Source organism: Zea mays, chromosome 2 (genome assembly GCF_902167145.1).
Source record: "Zea mays cultivar B73 chromosome 2, Zm-B73-REFERENCE-NAM-5.0, whole genome shotgun sequence".
NCBI lineage: Eukaryota > Viridiplantae > Streptophyta > Magnoliopsida > Poales > Poaceae > Zea > Zea mays.
In genome coordinates, this window is record NC_050097.1 from 53,675,653 (window position 1) to 53,696,442 (window position 20,790).

Below are 20,790 nucleotides of genomic sequence, written 5' to 3' on the forward strand. Positions count from 1 at the left end.
AGAAATTTGGGAAATGGAGTACAGTTGGGCAGCAAATTCCTTCTCGGCCACCAGCACCACTAGCTTTTTCTCCTCTCTCTCTCTCTACACACCGCACGGAGACACTTCTTTGCTTGCTTGCTTCTTTGCTTGCCTGCCATGTCCCATCTGTGTTGTGTGCCACAGCCCCCCACGGAGAACAAAGTAGATAGCTGAGGGAGAGGGTAATGAAATTAGATTGTAGAGAAATGTAGATAGCTGAGGGAGAGGCTAATGAAATTAGATTGTAGAGAAATGTGTAGGTCTATACAGAGAAGCTGAATATACAATTTATTTATTTTCACTTAGTTCAGTACATAGAATTTCCCTCTTCTAAACACCGTTGGATGTTTGTACTGCATTCTCTCTGTCTTGTGTGATACTAGTAACTAGTACATGGAATATGTTCTTACTGATGCTTATATGAACCAAATAATTTATTTATTTTCAGATTGTCCCTGCTCCAGCAAGAGTAGGCGAGGACGAGCCTCCCCCATCCTGGGTGTTGGTGCCTGACTCATTTTATCAAGGTACTAGCCAAAACCTAAAGAAACTGAATTATATGAACTGCATAACTAGCTTTAGTAATTAGTTTTCCTTATTTCTCTTGATGTTATTTTTAGTTTTGCTATGTACATGAGCAATAGAGATCACCTTAGGAGGAGGGAGGAGGATGATGATGACCTCTTCCTTTTGATTCTCCCTTCCCTACATCTCTTGGGCTATCTTGGACGTAGTAAAAAGAAATTGAGGCAAACATCAGCGCTGACCGGGGAGGAAAAGGTTCGAGAGCTACTTGAAGGTCATATCAAGAACTGCAGGGTATCATTTAGAATGAAACCTTACATTTTCAAATCCTTGGCCAACTATCTTAGAATGGAAGGATTGGTTAAAGATACAAGAATCAAAGTTGAGGAAAAACTTGGCTTCTTCCTATACATGATTAGCCACAATGCGACATTTGAAGATCTCCAAGTCTTTTTTGGTCATAGCAATGATACATTTCACCGTGTCATCAAACATTTCTTCGACATTGTTATCCCTGGCCTTAGCATGCGGTTCCTAAAGCCTCCTTCCAATCAAGTTCATCCTAAAATTCATGGAGACAACCGATTTTATCCATACTTCAAGGTGACTTCTTTTAACTCTTATGTGTCCATCTTAGAACATCCTCAATATTAGATCTTAGAAGATCGTTTCTTTTTTTTGCAGAATTGCATAGGTTCAATAGATGGAACCCATGTTCCAGTATCAATGTCACCCGATCAAGCCGCACCATTCAGAAATAGAAAAGGGACCCTTAGCCAAAACGTGATGGTTGTGTGTGATTTTAACCTTAACATAACTTATGTGTCAGCCGGATGGGAAGGATCAGCAACAGATTCAATGGTTCTTAGATCTGCAATGAACAATGTTGTAGGAAAGTTTGAAGTACCTTCTGGGAAGTACTACCTAGTAGATGGTGGTTATGCCAATACGACTTCCTTTATTGCACCATATCGTGGGGTTAGATATCACCTGAAAGAGTTTGGCCATGGTCATCGAAGGCCTCAAAATCACAAAGAGTTATTCAACCATCGCCATGATGTTTTAAGAAATCATGTAGAGAGGGCTTTGGGTGTCATAAAGAAGAGATTTCCAATCCTCAAAGTTGCTACCCTTCACAAAATGGAAAATCAAGCAAAAATACCTATTGCTGCTGCAGTCCTCCATAACTTAATTCGGTCACATAATGGTGATGAGAGATGGCTAGAAAATGATCAAGGAAATATCAACCCGCAAAGTTTTGTTAGCCTACCCAATAGTGACCATGGAAATGATGAAGTGAATATGGAAGGGAATAACTTAAGAGATATGATAGCTTATCATATGTGGGCAGATTATGAGCAACGTAGAAATCAGTGAATCATTTCTGTAATGGATATTGTGTAATCAATAAATGTCATTTCTGTAATGGATATTTTGTAATGGATATTTTGTGATCAAGGAATTATTGTGTTTTTTTTACTATGGCCATAAAAGTAGAAGTAGAAATGATGTTCATAGTTTATTTTTTGCTGGTGATTCTCTATAATAGTCATGTGCCAGTATGAGCTATATATATATATATATATATATATATATATATATATATATATATATATATATATATATATATATATATATATTGCATTTCTCCATGTTTGGGCTCAACATGTAATAGAACTGAAGGAAGGTTGTTGCAAGACTTGTATGGCATGCTTAAATTTCTGGATAAAATCTAGCTTATACTAAGTCTATTACATGCTTAAATTTCTAGAGAAATGACATGTTCTATGCTTAAATTTCTGGATTAATGACATGTTTTATGCTTAAATGTTGTTGGTTTTATTGGCTTTTGTTGGTATTTAAGTTTAGAATTTAATCCACGTGGAATAAACGAACAAACATAGTTATTTGGGTTTTGGGATATAATCCATATGGCATAAACGAACAAACATTGGTTGATTGGGTTTTGGGATTTAATCCCACAAGGGATTGGGTAAAAGCTTGGATTCACCCAATCCATGTTGGGAAAAAAATCAACCCGGGAAAGAATCCCATATTGCCGAACAAGGCCTTATTTGGTGCTTTTGTATGTAATTGCCTGAAATATAAATACTTCATCTGGGTACTTCCCGTTTAAAGATTTTTCTGAGCTCAAAAGTATTTTATGCTATTCAAAAATATAATTTAGGATTTATTTTCTATAATTATTTTGATTGAGAAATTAAGAAATCCAAAAATAAGAAAAAAAATCTAACCCTAGTTTCTACGTATTCAAATAAACCCGTATATAAATAGATACAACGTTGCTCTCATCATATTGATAGTCAATGGTGGATATATAAGCTCCGAGTCACTCGGTATGTGGCCTGGGAATATACAGGCCATATTGAGACTCTAGTTATTTTTATTGTTTTTTTTTACCAAGATTCATTTAAAATCCAGTAGATCCAATAGACAGTACGTGGTCGGATTCTGGATCCGCCTTGTCTGATAGTTGATATAAAAACCATATCTTGATTTCTACCCCAACCTCTTTAGATCCAAAGCAATAGAGTTTTTATGGTGAACTGTTTGGCATCTAGATCTGTCTCATGCATGCATGTAATAAGTTGGAATTGGTGTTGCGACGTATGAACATGTACACTTGTTATTTATAAATTCCCCTTTCTACCTACAAAGTTCTTCCTCTTTATAAATTATAAAATATTCTAGTTTTTTCCCTAAATATATTGTTTTTTATTATATACGTACTTAGATATAGTCTATATGTAAGCACATAGTAGTGCAAAACTACGAGTATCTAGCAAACACCCGTCTTGTTAAGCTGAAACGGCAGAACACGTCTTATTTCAAATTGAAATGGAGGAAGTACCAACGTGTGGGTCTACTTCAATTCGCCCGACAGATAAAAGAAACCAAGTACAACTTCACTTTGTGCGAGGGAGCGCCCGCCTAGTAGAGACAGGCTTCCAGATCCTAGTAAACAGGATCGGACGTTCCAGTCCAGCTATATATATATGGAACACACACATATTGGGCCGTTGGACGTCGCTTGCAGGCGCACCCGCACGGGCGGATGACGCCCCGTTGCGCCCGCCACCGCCACACATCAGTACGGTGGCAAACGGACAAACACCAAGAACCGCCGGGAAGGTGGGGGCGCACCCGGCCCGACGACGGGACCGCCCAGCTTTCAGCTTCTGGCAGCTTGTGGCCACCAAAAACTGTTGTGACTATCAAACACTCAGCTTTTCAGCTAGCTACTATAAAATTCGTTAAGGCAAAAACCATTCAAAATCAACATAAACACATAATCGATTGAGTCGTTGTAATAGTAGAAATCCGTTACTTTCTAGATCCTGAGCCCTATGAACAATTTTGTCTTCCTTCACACGTAATCGTAGTGATACTCAGATTCTCTGCATAGCCAAATTCTCCCCACAGCCAGATTTTTAGAAAAACTGGTCAGAGAAAAGCTGAACCAAACAGGCCCAATGATTCGCCGGCTGCTAGTGCATGCACGCGATCTGCAGTCACGACGTCACTGATCACGTCGGATCATGGGTACGTTGCCAGATCCAGCTATCTCTGGGTATGGGGGTGATTGGTTCCGTAAGGCCTTGTTATGTTATTTATATGGCTCATGGATTAGAAGAGATTAAAAAATATGAAAAATTTTAAATTTCTGTGGATTAAAACTCACACAATCTTATCCAGTTCATATGGGTTCTGATAAAACTGAATAAGCCCTAACGAGGGAGCCTGCCGGCCGGTTCCCAGAGGCCTGCTAGCTAGCGCTGGCCACCAATCACGCTCTACGGGTGAGTGCTACTAGCTTCCATCCGTCGCGCACGCTGCTACTACTCTACTAGGCTGCTGTCTCGCCGTAGTTGTCGCGGAGGTGGATCCGAATCCGATAGATAGAGAACGACCGGCAACAAATTTGCGGAAGCTATGCTTAGCCAGAGCAGGCAAGCACGGCTGCCGGCCATGCATGAACGAGAGGCGCTAGCGCATGCAGGTCGATGCAGCTTTATTTCGGATGTTCTTTGGAGCAACGACCAATTGTTCAATTTGCTTCATTAAAAAATGATCTAGTAGTAGTAAAATATCAGCTCAGCGATCAATTGGTGAGAGTCAAAATGTTTACTGGCCGTAGAAAGTTCCTCACGTCGTGGGCTATTCAGTTCGAACTCCGCCGGCCGCTGGATAACTAAGAACTCAAAGGCGTGGGCGTGAAGCCTTCACAACTAACTCCCTCGCATGCAGAGGACAAGTTAAGCTGTTTAAGTCGGAGACAGGTCCACAAATATAGGCGCAACAGTAGTTATCTAATCAGCGGTGTAACCCTAACATGTCAGATATATAAGACAGGTTCGAAACCCCTACAAGACGAATGGATTCCTTGTTAGACATAGCGAGAGCACAGTTCTCGTCCACTTTGTAGCCTCAAACTCAAGAGTAATTTCACGAGTATTACACACTACGGCGGCTCGAATCTGTATAGATCTTTGAGATCCATTGTGCTACGCACGAACCATCGAGCAATTGTCGATGTTGCCGACCGCTATAGCGCTACGTGGTGTACCCCGTAGTGCGTTGCTGGTGCTAAACACCGACAACTGCCAAGCGTCTATGCAGTCATATCGGTTAAAGATGCAAAAAAAACTCTTCACCTATCTCTCCTTAGGGCTAGTTTGGTGACCAGAAAATTAAGGGGGTTAGAGAGGATTGAAGTGAACATTCGTTTATTTCCCCTCAACCTCCTCAAATCCCCATCAATTCTTTTGTCACTAAATCAGTTCTTCTAGTCCACCTTTCTTTGTCTATTCATGAGCCTGTATATTCCTCCGAAGCGGAGGCAAGCACACAAGCACAACTATGAGGTAGGCATGAGATCAACGGGGGGCAAAGGGAGTGGAAGGGGAGGAGAGAGGGGGAATGAGGGTTTTTTCTTGCAATTTTCACATGGCCTTATCCATACTAGCATAACCATGTAGACATATAGAGATGTGGTAAGATTTGGGTCTCTAGTCTTTTGTTGAAGGATCTAAATGGTCGCTTTTTTAGTTGGATCTAGGTAAAAATCCATGTAGATTGTTGAAGGATCTGAATGACTTGGAATTTACTTAATAGAGTAGGTTATTTAGTTTGGAATTTGACTTTCCACCACTTTTCCAAAGTTTGAATATAAACCTATCCTAAATTCATTGGACGAGGGATGAAATTTGATTTTATGTATCACTAGCCTATATTTCTACCCTGCAACTTATAATATGCTTTTCGACTTGCTCCCTTATAATAGAAATTTAGCACACAAATATATCCCCCATATGGCCAACAATAGTATATAAATGTATAATGTATAAAACCATACTAGCTTAATTATTTTGTGTCTAAATTATGATTACTAGAATGGAATTGAATTTCGAGGATCCAAACAGGTAAATACGAAAAAGAGAGTAATGGAGCACGGTCAGAGCTGACATTTTAGAGACCCAGGGCGCCGGGCGGATAAGAATCCATATTTTTAATATACTAAAAAATCTATATAGAAGACATTAATGTTTCTGGTAAACTTAACTTCAACTTTTTTATCTTTTAAAATTTTTAGTGGACCAAAATTAAGATATCTACTAGCCAGTTACTCGTGCTTCACTATGGTTTTTATATATCATATAAATAGATATTTATGCAAATATAATTATGATTATTTATAAACACTACTAAGGTACGTGTGATCTGATGGTTAGCCAAATTTCTAGAGCAGAGGGGTGTGGATCGAGTGTTCACACTCTGCACTATTTTTATATAATTATTGTTTATTTCTAAACACTAAGGTATAGCTGGACGACGTCGAGATGGGGTGTGTGAGGCAGGATAACCAGTCGGGGCGAGTCCAGAGTGTCAGTATGGAGGGTGGAGCCGTGGTAGCACCAAGTACCCACATTAGAGCATCTCGAATAGTTATGTAAACAATTCCCTAAATATGATTTAAAAAGTTTTCGGAGAAAACTCTTCTCCAAGAGTTATGTGAAGCAAGTTCTTAAATTTATAAACTTTCTACGAAACTCAATTTCATCCCTACATTTACCAACCTCGTTGGGACTTCCTAAATCAATGTTGGTTCTAAATCCATCGCATAAACCATATTTCGGTCACCGTCCTATTGATCACAAATCTATCTCAAGTGTCATGTGTTGTCTTCACGCCGTCACGCGACCTTCTGGTCTTCCATCGACAACTTCGACCTTACAAGACGTTATGAAAGGTTCTTGATGTGCTAACTCTATTAAAAATAGAAGGCATGTTTAATTTTTTGTTGATATGGACAATTTTAAAAATTAGCAACTAATAAATATAGAACTGTTGGAGCACACCTATTTTTCTACTCGTTTGTAATACCCAACTTGTAAGAAGATATAAAAGGGGGTAAAATTATTATTATTTTTATATGTGCCATCTCTATTCACCATCTCATGTGAACACCACATTTAAAAAAATAAAGGATTAATAAAAGTCATACCATTAAATTGTGCATCATGCTGGTTTTTGAATGTGTATCTAGTTTTATTTAAAATCTAATCTCAGACTTGAAATTCATATCATATTTGAATATAGTAATCCAAAAATTCGAAATAGAAAATTTAAAGAAAGAAATAAAGAGTGTAATTGTGTATGGGCCAAAATTGCTCAGCCCAACACCTCATCCCATTCCGTCGGCCACCCCCCTCCAAAATCCTTTTCTTTATTCATTTGCCAGAACCTGTGTCACCATATCATCAGCATGACATAAGCATGCAAATTAACCAACGCTTGTATCGCAGCCTCATGTGCTTCCGCACGCGCTAGCGTCTTTGCTCAACCGTGCTGACACATGGGACCCCTTGCCAGCTTCCTCTCCCTCGTTCACGAGCACAAACAGAACGAGCTGGGTCATCTTCTCCAGGACTCGCGTCTGTTGCCCAGAGCCGTCATGCGCACAGATATTTTCTCGTCCAGAATACGACCCCTTCCTCTTCGATCGGGACCCATGGTCCAGCCTCTCCCATGCGCATAGCTTATGAATCATCTCCCACGCGATCGTATTCCATTGCAACCACCTCCGTAAACATTACATGCTCAAGCTCTTCGTTCCTAGTCCGTTGAGATCCCTTCCGGGATTTTCGTGGTCGCTGCAACAAACCCCGAGTCGGGCTCTGAACAACCTCTGCGAGATCTTTGGGGCCGACGTGGCCAACTCGCCAGCGCCTCTGGGCTATAAAAGCGAGCCCCCGTGACCTCCTCATCCCTCGAATCGAGTTCTGCCTTGGATTAGCGTCACCATGTCTACAGGAGAAGAAGAGTGCTACCGCAGGGAAAGAGAATCTGGTCCGCCGCCATAGCCATCCCGCACTCCCGTCGTTATTAGGTGCCTGGGGCTTGGTCCGAGAGCTTCGGACCACACTATCGCTTGGGTATCTGGCGAATCGGAGCTCTGTATCGTCGCCGGGTCGCGCGGATTGCTCATCAGAGTACTCCTTCGCCTTGGATCCGCAGTTCGCCGTGACCCGTGGTACCGGGCATCCTTATACCTAGTAAGAACTCCCTCATCCGAATCAATTTGCTCTGCTCATGGCGTCGATCGTGTGAATTGTCGAATTGGGTCGCTGCTGCGCGTACTCCAGTTTGCCGGTGGTGACCACCGCCGCTCGGCAGCTGGGAGCTGCTGCGGTCTGGGTAGGAGGGCGGCGGGGTCGTTCAGACCGCCCGATCGGAATGGACGTCTCGGATTAATCGGTCACATACACCGTCGCATAGATCAATCGGAGGCCTTAGATGGCAATCGTGCGGCTAGAACCGGATCGGGTCGTAGGAGTACGTGGACCGTGGATCTCTGATCCAGCGGTGCTTATAACCCATCAGTTAAATAAATTACTCAATCTAATGTGAATGCTTGGTCGTCAATCCAACGGCCTAGATTGAACCATACCCCTTCGGCCGATATCAATTGCGAAAGAGACCCTTTAGACTTCATAAATCAACCCGCCGTCCATATAAGGTTCGTCTGAGTCTCGGGTTTCTTGCGCCGAGGCCCCTGCACTTTATAATAACAATGCGCGCAGTCTAGAGACATAGGAAATTGAATAAATTAATACAGAAAATGCTTTTCTAGTATAAAAATAATTCTAGATCTTGTTTAATTCCTAGAAAATTCATACTAACTCCTTTTTAGTCCATTCCTAATTTTGTAATGTTATGGTTTATCATCTAGTACCACTGTTTTCACATGAAAGTCATATTAAAATTTATATCCTATTTAATCTTGCATAAAACACATAAAACCTTCAGAAATTCATAACTTAAAATATATAACTCCAAATTGATTCATTCCAGTGGTATTTATTTTGTTTAAATATTGTTTAACATCTAGAATCTTTGTCTAACAATGAAACTTGATTTAAAATTATTCACATGAATAACTCTATTCTAGGCATTAAATAACTTCAGAAAATCATAACTTAATAACCATAACTCCGATTTTAGTGGTTTTCGAACCCGCGATCTCGTAGCGATGCGTATATTATTATTATACAGTTTGTTCTTATGTTTGGTGTAATGTTAATTTTGTCTATACCATGTTTGTCTGTATTGCTACGTTTAGCAGCGAGAACACGTGTCACCTGCAGATCATCCTGGTACCTGGAATCTCAAGTCCCAGGCAAGTTGTGCCCTTGACCACTTTTTACCCAATAATGTTCTTTAATATCATTTATTCATGCATAGGTTAATTTTGATGGGACCCAATAGGTTACCCTAGATTGTTTATCTCTTTACCTTGTTTACCCCTGAATCACTTGGGTAGTTTGCTATTGCTTTACATGGATTTGGGATAATTATTTATCATATCTATGTTCCAGTTATTTTGTTATTCTATTTATGTTCATGTCAAGATCATTAATGTTAATTGGAACATAGAGCTTAACTTGAGAAACACGTGCCGCCACAAGGGTTTATGGACGCCCTTGGCTGATTAATTAGGAAAGCTAGTGGAGGACTACCTTACCCGAAAGGGGCAAGGGCAGTAGGGGAGTGGTCAGTGTAGGGAGGTCCTTGGTTGATTTTGCTGCGATGGCGGTCAGGCAAGAACCCTGCATTGGAGCTTCCTATAAACTGTAGCGGGTTTTCTGAAGCTAGTGGAACTTTGTAAAGGCCTCGTAGTGTTACCCTGCCTCGCCTCCTCGGTAGAGGTGTATGGGAAGTCGCGATCCCTTGGTAGATGGGTAACATGACTTGTGGGTAAAGGGTACCACCTCTGCAGAGTGTAAAACTGGTATACTAGCTGAGCTCACGGTCATGAGCAGCTCAGGACTCTCTGATGATTAAATTATGGAACTTAAACTCAATTTGTCATATGCATTGCATCGCAGGTGAGGTTGTTACTTTTGTTCTACTACTTAATTGGGTTGGTGTTTACTTATACTTAGTAATTGCTAATAAAATTTTGACCAACTTTAAAAGCAATGCTCAGCTCTAACCATCTCCTTTGGTAAGCCTTACACTTCACGTGAGCTCCCACCTTTGGCGAGTTCATGCACATTATTCCCCACAACTTGTTGAGCGATGAACGTATGTGAGCTCACTCTTGCTGTCTCACACCCCCCCACAGGTCAAGAACAGGTACCGCAGGATGAGGCGCATGGAGGATGTTGCGATGAGTTCGTGAGAGATCTAGGCCGTCGTCTCCTAGTCAACTTTGGGTTGCTGGACCGTTGTCTCCTTATAATGTAATTATTTATTTTGTATAGAACTCCTGTTATGTAGTAAAGATGTGACATTCGATCCTGTGCCATGATTCATCATATGTGTGAGACTTGGTCCTAACACATCTGGTGATTATGTTCGCGCCCGGGTCTTGGTGCCCCGAAACCCGGGTGTGACATCGTTAAAGTGATTTAGCAACTTCTTAAATCTATAATTGAGGGTGCTAAATTTATATAATTATTGGAGATGTTTTTAGATTCTTAATAGAGTAGTATAGATATAAAAAACATGGTGAGCGACCATCGGAATTTGGGAGGCTAGGCGGCGGCCCTGCTGGAGCAGTTGTCGTCTTCTTCCTGAAATTGAATGCTGAATTGCTGATGATGTGGAATGGATTTGGGTGAATCTTCAAGGATCGTGCTGTTTGTGGTGTCGTGAAGCGGCTGCTGTCTGTATGCTGAGGACCTGAGGTCAAGAGGCTACGTATATACTATCCATATATGTGTTGTGGAGTGAAATTGATAGTTTGAACTTTTATTGTTACACGCATTTATAGCGAAGAATACAGTAAGCTGATATAGACGAACCAAAAGGGATATCAAGTTAGATTTATTTTTTTAAGAAGATACAAGGACCCTACACTACACACTCACACCACTATACACACCACATGCACACACACATTCGTGTCTAATAATATACACTAGAAATAGATTGAGGGCCAGGGTCTAACCTCTAGTGCGTGGGATACACATATATCAGTGAACACACGCGTGTGTATACCCTACCGAGAAAAATCTCCAAAGTGAGGCATGAGGTGTTGATCCGAGGGATAATATAAATCCACGCCCGGTCATTCCCTCACCTAGGAACACACCAACTGGGCTACGTCCCGTCCTCTCAAGTTAGATTTATGACAACGTAGAAGGAAGGAAAATATAGAGACTTGGCTAAGGATAGGCTACTCACGCACTCTAAGATACTTTATACTTTATAAGAGAAAGAGATGGATCAAACATTAAATGTACAACTTGTCTTAATAATATAAGACAACCATTTTTATTGAAGTCCCATAATAAAAAAGTGCTAGTGTACATCGATGCAGCCGTACTAGTGTTGTGTTGATAGAAGGAAGTAAACATATTTCTTGGTCTTCGAGCAGAGGAGGTACCCTCACATACTAGGATGGAGAGAGTATATAATTAGACTTTTAGTTGGTTATATTTAACACGTTATTATCATAAAGCTCACTGTAAACTATTAGTGTGTTTGGTTTGTGGAGTCGTCTAATGCTTCATGAGGTGATGCATCATAAGTTCATTCCATCAATTTTGGTGGAATCAACCCACTCCTCATATATATACTAATTATTATCTTATAAGGAATGAGGTGGTGATGGATCAACTTATTTTATTCCTCAAATCAAATAAAAATGTGAGGAGTGAGAAGAAGATGAATCACTCCATTTCTCGAACCAAACACACCCTATATTATTAACCTTGCCCTTACTAGGACTAGGAGTCCGGGAGTTTTCGTGTATTCAGAAATGTGCCTGCCAATAACCGCTCTGATCGAAGAAAAAAACGATAAATTAAATATGTTGTAGATTGGAGAATCTACCATAATGTGCCAGGCGAAGCTAGACACTAACACCTTGTCTGCGAGTGTGTCGTCTATATATATACACGATCACGTACCAGTACCAACTGGTTCCGTCTGTGTTTTCTTGTGGTTCTCGCGTGCTACTGTGCTGAGAGGGGACCAGGAAGAATCCGTCGTCCGGCCGGCTCGCTCTCTGCCGGCCATGACGAGCGCCAATAAGGCGAAGCTCCAGCTGCAGGAGAGGGTCCCGCTCCCCCGCACGGCGTGGAAGCTGGCCGACCTCGCCGTCCTTTCCCTGCTCCTGGCCCTCCTCGCCCGCCGTGCGTCCTCGCTGGTGTCGTCGGGCGGCACGGCGGCCGCGTGCACGTGGTGCTGGGTCGCCGCGCTCATTTGCGAGGCGTGGTTCACGGTGGTCTGGCTGCTCAACATGAACGCCAAATGGAACCCCGTCCGCTTCGTCACGCACCCTGAACGCCTCGCCGGATATTGGTGAGTGGTGCCGGTACGTGGTGGCAATAAGTACACCGTACTGTACTGTACTGTACACCACCAAGACGTACGTGCTAGTAGCTACTAGTAGTTCTTTGTTTCTTTTTGGTTGCCTCGTCAATGTGTTGCGTGCGTTTAATATATAAATGATGATGAATTTGTTTTGTCGTCAGGGCGGGCGACGACGAGCTGCTGCCGGCGGTGGACATGTTCGTGACGACGGCGGACCCGAAGCTGGAGCCGGCGGTGGTGACGGTGAACACGGTGCTGTCGCTGCTGGCGCTGGACTACCCCGCGGGCAAGCTGTCGTGCTACGTCTCCGACGACGGCTGCTCGGCGGTGACATGCTACGCGCTGCGCGAGGCCGCCGAGTTCGCCAAGCTCTGGGTGCCGTTCACCAGGAAGCACGGCGCCAAGGTCAGGGCCCCCTTCGCGTACTTCTCCTCCTCCTCCGGCGGCGGGGCGGCGGAGCGTGGCGGTGGCGGTGGGGCCGCCGACGCCGACGCCGAGTTCCTGCGCGCTTGGACGTCCATGAAGGTAACAGCGTCCGCCGGCCGTACGATGCACACTCACGTGCCAGCAGTGTCTTCTGATCGTGGTCTTGCACGTACGCGCGTCGTGTGCAGAACGAGTACGAGGAGCTGGTCCGCCGGATCGAGAGCGCCGAGGAGAAGTCTCTAGTCCGGCGCGGCGACGGCGCGTTCGCCGAGTTCGTGGGTGCTGACCGCGGGAACCACCCGACCATAATCAAGGTAGAGAGATGAACTGATGCTCGTCGGTCGAGCACTGCAGCACGCAGCGCGTGTCATCATGGCATAGTCGTGTGTGACGATCGTGAATCACCATCTTCTGCTGGCATGCGCGAGTGCTCGGCAGGTCCTGTGGGACAACGACAGCAGCAAGAGCGAGAGCGATGAGCAGGCGGCAGGGGATGGAGTCCCAAGCCTCATATACGTCTCGAGGGAGAAGAGCCGCACGCAGCCCCACCACTTCAAGGCCGGGGCCATGAACGTCCTGGTATATGTTCGTCTCTGTCCACTCCACTCTCCCAGTCCAGCTCCAGTAGCAAGACGCGAGGGTGTCATGCTGTACTGTACATGCGCTGTGCAGACGAGGGTGTCCGCGGTGCTGACCAACGCGCCGATCATGCTGAACGTGGACTGCGACATGTTCGCCAACAACCCGCAGGCGGCCCTCCACGCCATGTGCCTCCTCCTGGGCTTCGACGACGAGGTCCACAGCGGCTTCGTCCAGGCGCCGCAGCGGTTCTACGGCGGCCTCGCGGACGACCCTTTCGGGAACCAGATGCAGGTTATATTCGAGGTACACGTCGAATCGCGCTACCACATCGAGGACGAGGAGTAGTAGTGCTCGCTACTGTTACTGCATGCATGCTGCTCTCGTTTCAGAAAGTTGGACACGGAATTGCCGGACTCCAAGGCATATTTTACTGCGGGACGGGTTGCTTTCACCGCAGGAAAGTCATGTACGGCGTGCCACCGGGCTCCGGCACCGGCGCCACCAAAGGTGAGGTCTCTATCTATCCCAATCCCCGATCGATGAGCGGTGGTTTACTCGATTTATCCTAGCGAACGCTCGGCTCCTCCAACGAAGCGGCGGTTGCTCATTTTATTTTTTTGTCAAGGTATATCTGTATTTTGTTTTCGTTTTTTTTTTTGTGTTCGCACGTCGTCGTCCCTTGCTTGCGGCCTCGCAATTCTAGTTTATCTATCTCGGTATTTTATTTTCTCCATCTCTGTCACATACATGATACATAGCGAATACGTGCGTGGGCTCGTTCCGTAGTGTGTGCGGACAACGAACGACGATGGAACGTTTATTTGTCCTTCTGCTATTTCTGTTTCTTTTTTTCCTACTATTTTTTTGTCTTGATTTGTCTGTTTTTGTCGTATATATATATGACATGTTAAGACATCTACTCTAAATAAATTACACACAGACGTATGTTGAATAAACTGTATCTAATAAAAATAAGAAACCAGAAAAGAATAAGTTATCTGAGTATATAAGTTATGTTATTTGTATAGTTTAATTACGCAAAAGATAATGATTTGAAGTTAGGTTGAAAAATTGTTATGCATATAAGTTTTGCTTATAGATTTGTTAAGTATAGTAAGTTATGCGCATAACTTTTGTCACGTAGTAAGGGGGTGTTTGGTTTTAGAGACTAATTTTTAGTCCCTCCAATTTATTCCAATTTAGTCACTAAATTGTCAAATATAGAAACTAAAATAGAGTTATTGTTTCCATATTTTGCAATTTATAGACTAAAGTGGAATAAAATGGAGGGACTAAAAATTAGTCCCTAATAACCAAACACTACCTAAGTTTATATGTTTAAGTTATGCATTTTTTTTTAAAAAAGGAAAAGGTGACTTTGTTGAAAAATGGAAAGACACGAGGTGTAGGATGGGCCGTTGTTTTTGTTAGCTTTGTAACTACGAAAAAAGTTACGTTTTTTTAAAAAAAATAGAAAGTCACGACGGACGTATAATCGGTGGTCGCTTGTATAGTTGACAACGGCTATAAATTTTACACTATAAAATTTAAAAAAACAATTCAGATTAAAACCATGCTCTATTTTTTTAACTAAATTAATTATAAAAAACATTTAGATCGTGATCGATTACGATCGCGATCGATTACGACCGCTCGTCTCGTTTGGTGTCAAACGAGTGTGGTTCGCGGATGAGCAGGACTGGGTGTTTATCGGGAAAAAACTTCGAATGAGCCGCTATCCAGTGTGATGATTTGCCCAGTGTATTCTGATTCAGTCCATGAACTTGACTGGTTGTGCAATACAAGCTCTGGCAGCAGCAGATTCACCGTCCTACAAGGAGCTACAGAAGAAGTTTGGCAGTTCGAAAGAACTGATCGAGTCGGCGAGGAGCATCATCACGTCGAAAGAAGCGCCAGCTGCGGTGGCAGATCTAACGAGCCGCGTCGAAGTGGCGAAGCAAGTCTCTGCCTGCAGCTACGAGACGGGCACGAGCTGGGGTCAGGAGGTGTGCATACGATTTTAACACTGTCTGTCCCGTCCCGTCCCTCGCATATATATCACATCATGCATGACATGACATTGCATGTGTCGCCGACGCCGTACGTGCGCTCGCAGGTTGGCTGGGTGTACGGGTCCATGACCGAGGACGTCCTGACGGGGCAGCGCATCCACGCCGCCGGCTGGAGGTCGGCGCTCCTGAGCCCGGACCCACCGGCGTTCCTCGGCGGCGCGCCCACCGGCGGGCCCGCCAGCCTCACCCAGTACAAGAGATGGGCGACGGGCCTGCTGGAGATCGTCCTCAGCCGCCACAACCCGTTCCTCCTCTCCGCGTCCAAGCGCCTCCGTTTCCGGCAGTGCCTCGCCTACCTTGTCATCGACGTGTGGCCCGTCAGGGCGCCCTTCGAGCTCTGCTACGCGCTGCTCGGACCCTACTGCCTCATCGCCAACCGCTCCTTCCTGCCAAAGGTAAACTTAGTAATAAATTTCCCTCTATCATCATCGTCATCGTTTCAGTGGAAACGGCGTGTGTCATGCACATTAATTAATCAGCTGCACCTGCATGCAAATTTTTTTTTTTTACAAAAAATTCTTCGTCCAGGCATCGGAGCCCGGCTTCGTCGTTCCGCTGGCGCTGTTCCTGGCCTACAACGCGTACAACCTGGGCGAGTACGTGGACTGCCGGCTCTCGGCGCGCGCCTGGTGGAACAACCAGCGGATGCAGCGGATCACGTCGTCCTCCGCATGGCTGCTCGCGTTCCTCACCGTGGTCCTCAAGACGGTGGGCCTCTCGGAGACGGTGTTCGAGGTGACACGCAAGGAGCAGCAGCAGCAGCAGGGCTCGCCCGACGGCGACGGCGCCGACGCCGACCCGGGGCGGTTCACCTTCGACTCGTCGCCGGTGTTCGTCCCGCCGGCGGCGCTCGCGATGCTGAGCGTCGTCGCCGTCGCCGTCGGAGCGTGGAGGGCGGTCACCGGTGGCGGCGGCGGCCCGGGCGTCGGGGAGTTCGTGTGCTGCGCCTGGCTTCTGCTCTGCTTCTGGCCGTTCGTGAGGGGCCTCGTCGGCGGCAGGGGAAGCTACGGCATCCCCTGGAGCGTCAGGATCAAGGCTGCCCTGCTCGTGGCCGCGTTCGTGCACCTGTCCACACGCAAGTAACTTGCCCGGCCCCGGCGTCGACTCACCACTGCTACTGCTGCGGAAGGTTTTCATGTCAGAGACCCGTAATAATGCAGACAACAGCATGTTCCGCCTAAGATTTGTACACAACTCTCTGCTTCCACTGCTTGTATAGAATTCTTGCTCAAGATTACAAGTCGAGGCCAGTGGTCGGCGATAGAAACAGCGAGTATTATTTTATCCTACTCCCACCAGTTCCTGAGCGTCGATTCTGGGCCGCGTCTGAGGCTGTGAGCCAAGGATAACCAAATCGTCTGGAGTAAAAAAAAAATCCGTACCCACCCGTAAAACCGATCGATTTGCTTAAATCAAAACTGGACAAATTGAAACCGATTTTCCGCTAAAAAACTAACAGTAAACAGTCAAAACCCGCTGATAAACCAATCATATGAACCAGATTTTCTGTTTTTTTACAAAAAATGATTTTTTTTACATTTGTTCAATTCAGGTTGCATAGTAATCTAATTGATCCACGTATCATATGTTCACCAAAATGACATACAACGTACATATGCAACCACAAACTTCAATTCTCATGCAATAAACACTATCAGACAACGCAATACTCAAATACAAGTTCTTTTAGAGTTCTCTCCCACGAGGGCATGACATATATGTCGACTTGTTTCACAATACTCACGTATTCAGCATAATACCTTACTCCACTTGTGAGTTGTATTGCTGAGAGCTTGAAAAAGCCTGAAACTGGTTAAAGATGTCTCTGTGGGCATTCAAGTGAGTCTGCCTGTCCTCGAGTCCCTTGATGGACTCGAGTCCGATCCGTCCTCCCTTGGCTACGTAAGTGCCCTCCTTTTTATAAACTATGGGGAGCACATACAAGAGAGTCGTGCCGCTATAGGTGGGCCCATGAATACAATAATATGAAGCGCAGAGCATCAAATAAGGCTGGTGGACCAAGGTCTTCAACCGTATCGGCCATGAATCTTTTCTTGGTCACCGTGTGTGCCCCTCCAATCAGACGCCCCTCCAATCAGACTCGCCTTCGCCCCATCTTGTCGATGTGTGGGTGAAGGCTCTGGCATAGGCTGGCTCGTCGTCTTACGTAGGGAACCACATATCTCTTTGCCTAGCATTGTAGTGGGAACCACAGGGGCCATGATGGAAGTTACCCATACACGACACATTAAGGGTTCAGTCCCATGCTGTAGCTACCGAGCAGTCCCACCATCGGGACCCGAGGTGGCACCAGTTCGGATGCTTGCGGCCTTAACAGACGGGCCCAGGCCCTAAGTCGGGGTAGACCAGTCATCATTAGAGATGGCCAAACGGGCGGCCCGGTCCGGCACGGCACTGGCACGACCAGGCACGGCACGGTTAGGGCACGGCCCGTTTAGCACGATTATTAGGCGTGCCGTGTCGGCACGGCACTATTGCCTGAACCCAGGCCCAGGCACGGCACTAAGGCTCCTTAGTCGTGCCGTGCCGGCACGGTAGGCCCGTTTAGCCCATTTAGCCAGTTTAGCCCATTTAGCCCGTTTAGCACTACACCATAGAATTTTAGTCAGACATTCACAAACACAGTTAAAACATACTAAAATAGCTAATATTGAGCCGTTTAGTGCAATGGCTGACTCATTAAAAACCTATCTATATAAAAACTCACCATTGTGAGAAAACCCTAGATAGGAAAAAAGAGTACAGTCCACAGCTAACTAGTCGTGCTTAGGTCTAATCATGCATAATCGTGCTTTAGAGCTAATCGGGCCATGCCCGTGCCGGCCCAGCGTGCTCGGCACTCGGCCCAAGCACGGCACTAGCCATAGGGTCGTGCCGGCACGGGCCTGGCTCCACCCGTGTCGTGTCGTGCCCAGGCACTACGGGCCGTGCCGTGCTCCGGGCCGGCCCGATTAGCCCGGCACTATTGGCCATCTATAGTCGTCATCCATGGCTACGGATAGCCACAACCCACAGGGCCCCGCCTTGAACCAGCAGGAGTGGGTACCCCATATTTGGGGTACCAACAGAGGCCCCCGGGCCCACCTCGGGTGAGGTGGCGAACTCGTAGGTGCGGTCATACCTGTGTCTTTCCCCAAACACGCTGGTCTTGTACAGTAGCTCTGCGTCTGCAGCCTCCGTGCCGAGTAATTTGCTTGGCGACGCTTCGTCGTTGCTGCAAAGACAAAAACAGTCTAGACCTCGCGTACGTGCAGCTTGGCTCGAAGATAAGAATTCCTCTCTACTACCCCTGGCATAGAGGCTCTATGGGAGGTATTCTAAATGTTTGGGGGCTACCTTTAGACTAGAGAGCTGATCTTGAATATGGTTTAGGATTGATGCTTAGCAGCGTACCATCGCGATCCTTACTTTGTTGTACTCAATCTATCAAATCATGTAATTGAACCTTGCCGAGCAGAGTTTTGGGATCCAGCCCTTAAATTTGGATGGGGTTCGGACTTTTAGGGACCTAGTCCTCTCGTACTAGGTCAACTATTCTAGGGTGGTGGAGGGTGTAGGCTTATGGTACATGAAAGGGAAATAGGGTCACACCTTTTCCTAAATGATTTTGGTGGTTGAATTGCCCAACACAAATAATTGGACTAACTAGTTTGCTCTAGATTATAAGTTCTACAGGTGCAAAAGGTTCAACACAAATCAATAAAAGTCCAAGAAAGGGTTCAAATAAAAAGAGCAAAAAGACAACCGAAGGCTGCCCTGGTCTGGCGCACTGGACTGTCCGGTGCACCACCGGACAGTGTCCGGTGCACCAGGGTGGATCATCTCAAACTTGCTAGCTTCGGGTTTTCTGGGAGCCACTCTGCTATAATTCACCGGACTGTCCGGTGTGCCAGTGGAGCTACGACTGACTGCACCAATGGTCGTCTGCAAAAGTCTATAGTGAACAGTGAAAAGTGCAACTGCAGACGCAGAAGTCAGAGCAACGCCAGATGGCGCATCGGACAATGAACAAGACCTGTTCGGTGCACCACCGGACTGTCCGGTGGCCCACATGTCAGAAGCTCCAACGGTCGAACCCTAACGGTTGGGTGATGTGGCTGGCACACCGAATAGTGTCCAGTGGTGCACCGGACTATCCGGTGCGCCATACGATAGCAGCCTTCCCCAACGGCTATTTTGGTGGTTGGGGCTATAAATACCCCCAACCACCACTCTTCAAGGCACCCAAGCATTCACTACTCCTCATTCAATACAAGAGCAATACACAGCACTCCAAGACACAAATCAAAGCCTCCAATCAAATCAAAGTCCACAATTCAACTCTAGTTTTTAGGACTTGTGAGAAGATCGACTTGTGTTCTTTTGTTGTTCTTGTTGCTTGGTTGGCTTTCTTCTTCCTCTATTCTTGCTTCCAAGTTCTTTGTAACCAAAGCAAGAGACACCAATTGTGTGGTGGTCCTTGCGGGGACTAAGTGTCCCATTTGATTGAGAAGAGAAGCTCACTCGGTCTAAGTGACCGTTTGAGAGAGGGAAAGGGTTGAAAGAGACCCGGTCTTTGTGACCACCTCAACGGGGAGTAGGTTTGCAAGAACCGAACCTCGGTAAAACAAATCATTGTGTCATCCATTCTTATTCGCTTGTGATTTGTTTTCGCCCTCTCTTTCGGACTCGATTATATTTCTAACGCTAACCCCGGCTTGTAGTTGTGCTTAAACTCTATAAATTTCAGATTTGCCTATTCACCCCCTCTAGGCGACTTTCAATTAGTATCAGAGCCCGGTACTTCATTAGAGCCTAACCGCTCGAAGTTATGTCTGGAGCGCACGCCAAGAAGGAGATGGTGACCGGCGACAAGCCCGCCACAAGCCACAGGAAGGCTCCATCGGGAGAGTCTGGCAACAAGAAGAGGGAGGAATCACCTCCCCGCGTCAAGTCGCACCGGAGTGGTGAGAAGAAGAAGAAAATGAAAAAGTGGTCTACTACGAGACCGATTCTTCGTCGCCTTCCACCTCCGGCTCCGACGCACCGTCCGTCACTTCTAAGCTCCATGAGCGCAAGAAGTTTAGTAAGATGCCCTTACGCTATCCTCGCATTTCCAAACGCACTCCTTTATTTTCCATCCCACTAGGCAAACCACCGGTTTTTGACGGTGAAGATTATTGTATGTGGAGTGATAAAATGAGGCACCATCTAACCTCACTCCACGCTAGCATTTTGGACATTGTTGAGTTTGGTGTGCAGGAACCATCCGTGGGGGATGAAGGCTATGACTCGGACGAGGTAGCCCAAATCCGGC

At 45.6% G+C, this 20,790-nt stretch overlaps 1 protein-coding gene and 1 long non-coding RNA gene across 3 annotated transcripts; both read left to right on the plus strand.

Annotated features, from left to right (window-relative positions):
- The first annotated feature begins 474 nt into the window (after positions 1 to 474).
- On the plus strand, positions 475 to 2,021 carry LOC103648644 (uncharacterized). Its single transcript, XR_002750008.2, has 3 exons — positions 475 to 548; positions 642 to 1,149; positions 1,231 to 2,021. It is a non-coding gene; the product is annotated as an uncharacterized lncRNA (long non-coding RNA).
- Positions 2,022 to 11,985: 9,964 nt separating this feature from the next.
- LOC103646451 (cellulose synthase-like protein H1) lies at positions 11,986 to 16,771 on the plus strand. 2 transcript variants are annotated; one of them, XM_008671189.3, is made up of 9 exons: positions 11,986 to 12,381; positions 12,555 to 12,918; positions 13,008 to 13,133; positions 13,258 to 13,398; positions 13,492 to 13,704; positions 13,791 to 13,908; positions 15,217 to 15,407; positions 15,518 to 15,868; positions 16,002 to 16,771. In XM_008671189.3, exons 1-9 carry the CDS (start codon positions 12,095 to 12,097, stop codon positions 16,554 to 16,556), a joined length of 2,346 nt encoding a protein of 781 aa, XP_008669411.1. In that variant the 5' UTR covers positions 11,986 to 12,094; the 3' UTR covers positions 16,557 to 16,771. The 2 variants fall into 2 exon arrangements, with proteins under 2 accessions (XP_008669411.1, XP_008669410.1); XM_008671188.4 differs by having other exon boundaries at positions 11,987 to 12,381; positions 15,208 to 15,407.
- Positions 16,772 to 20,790: the final 4,019 nt, after the last annotated feature.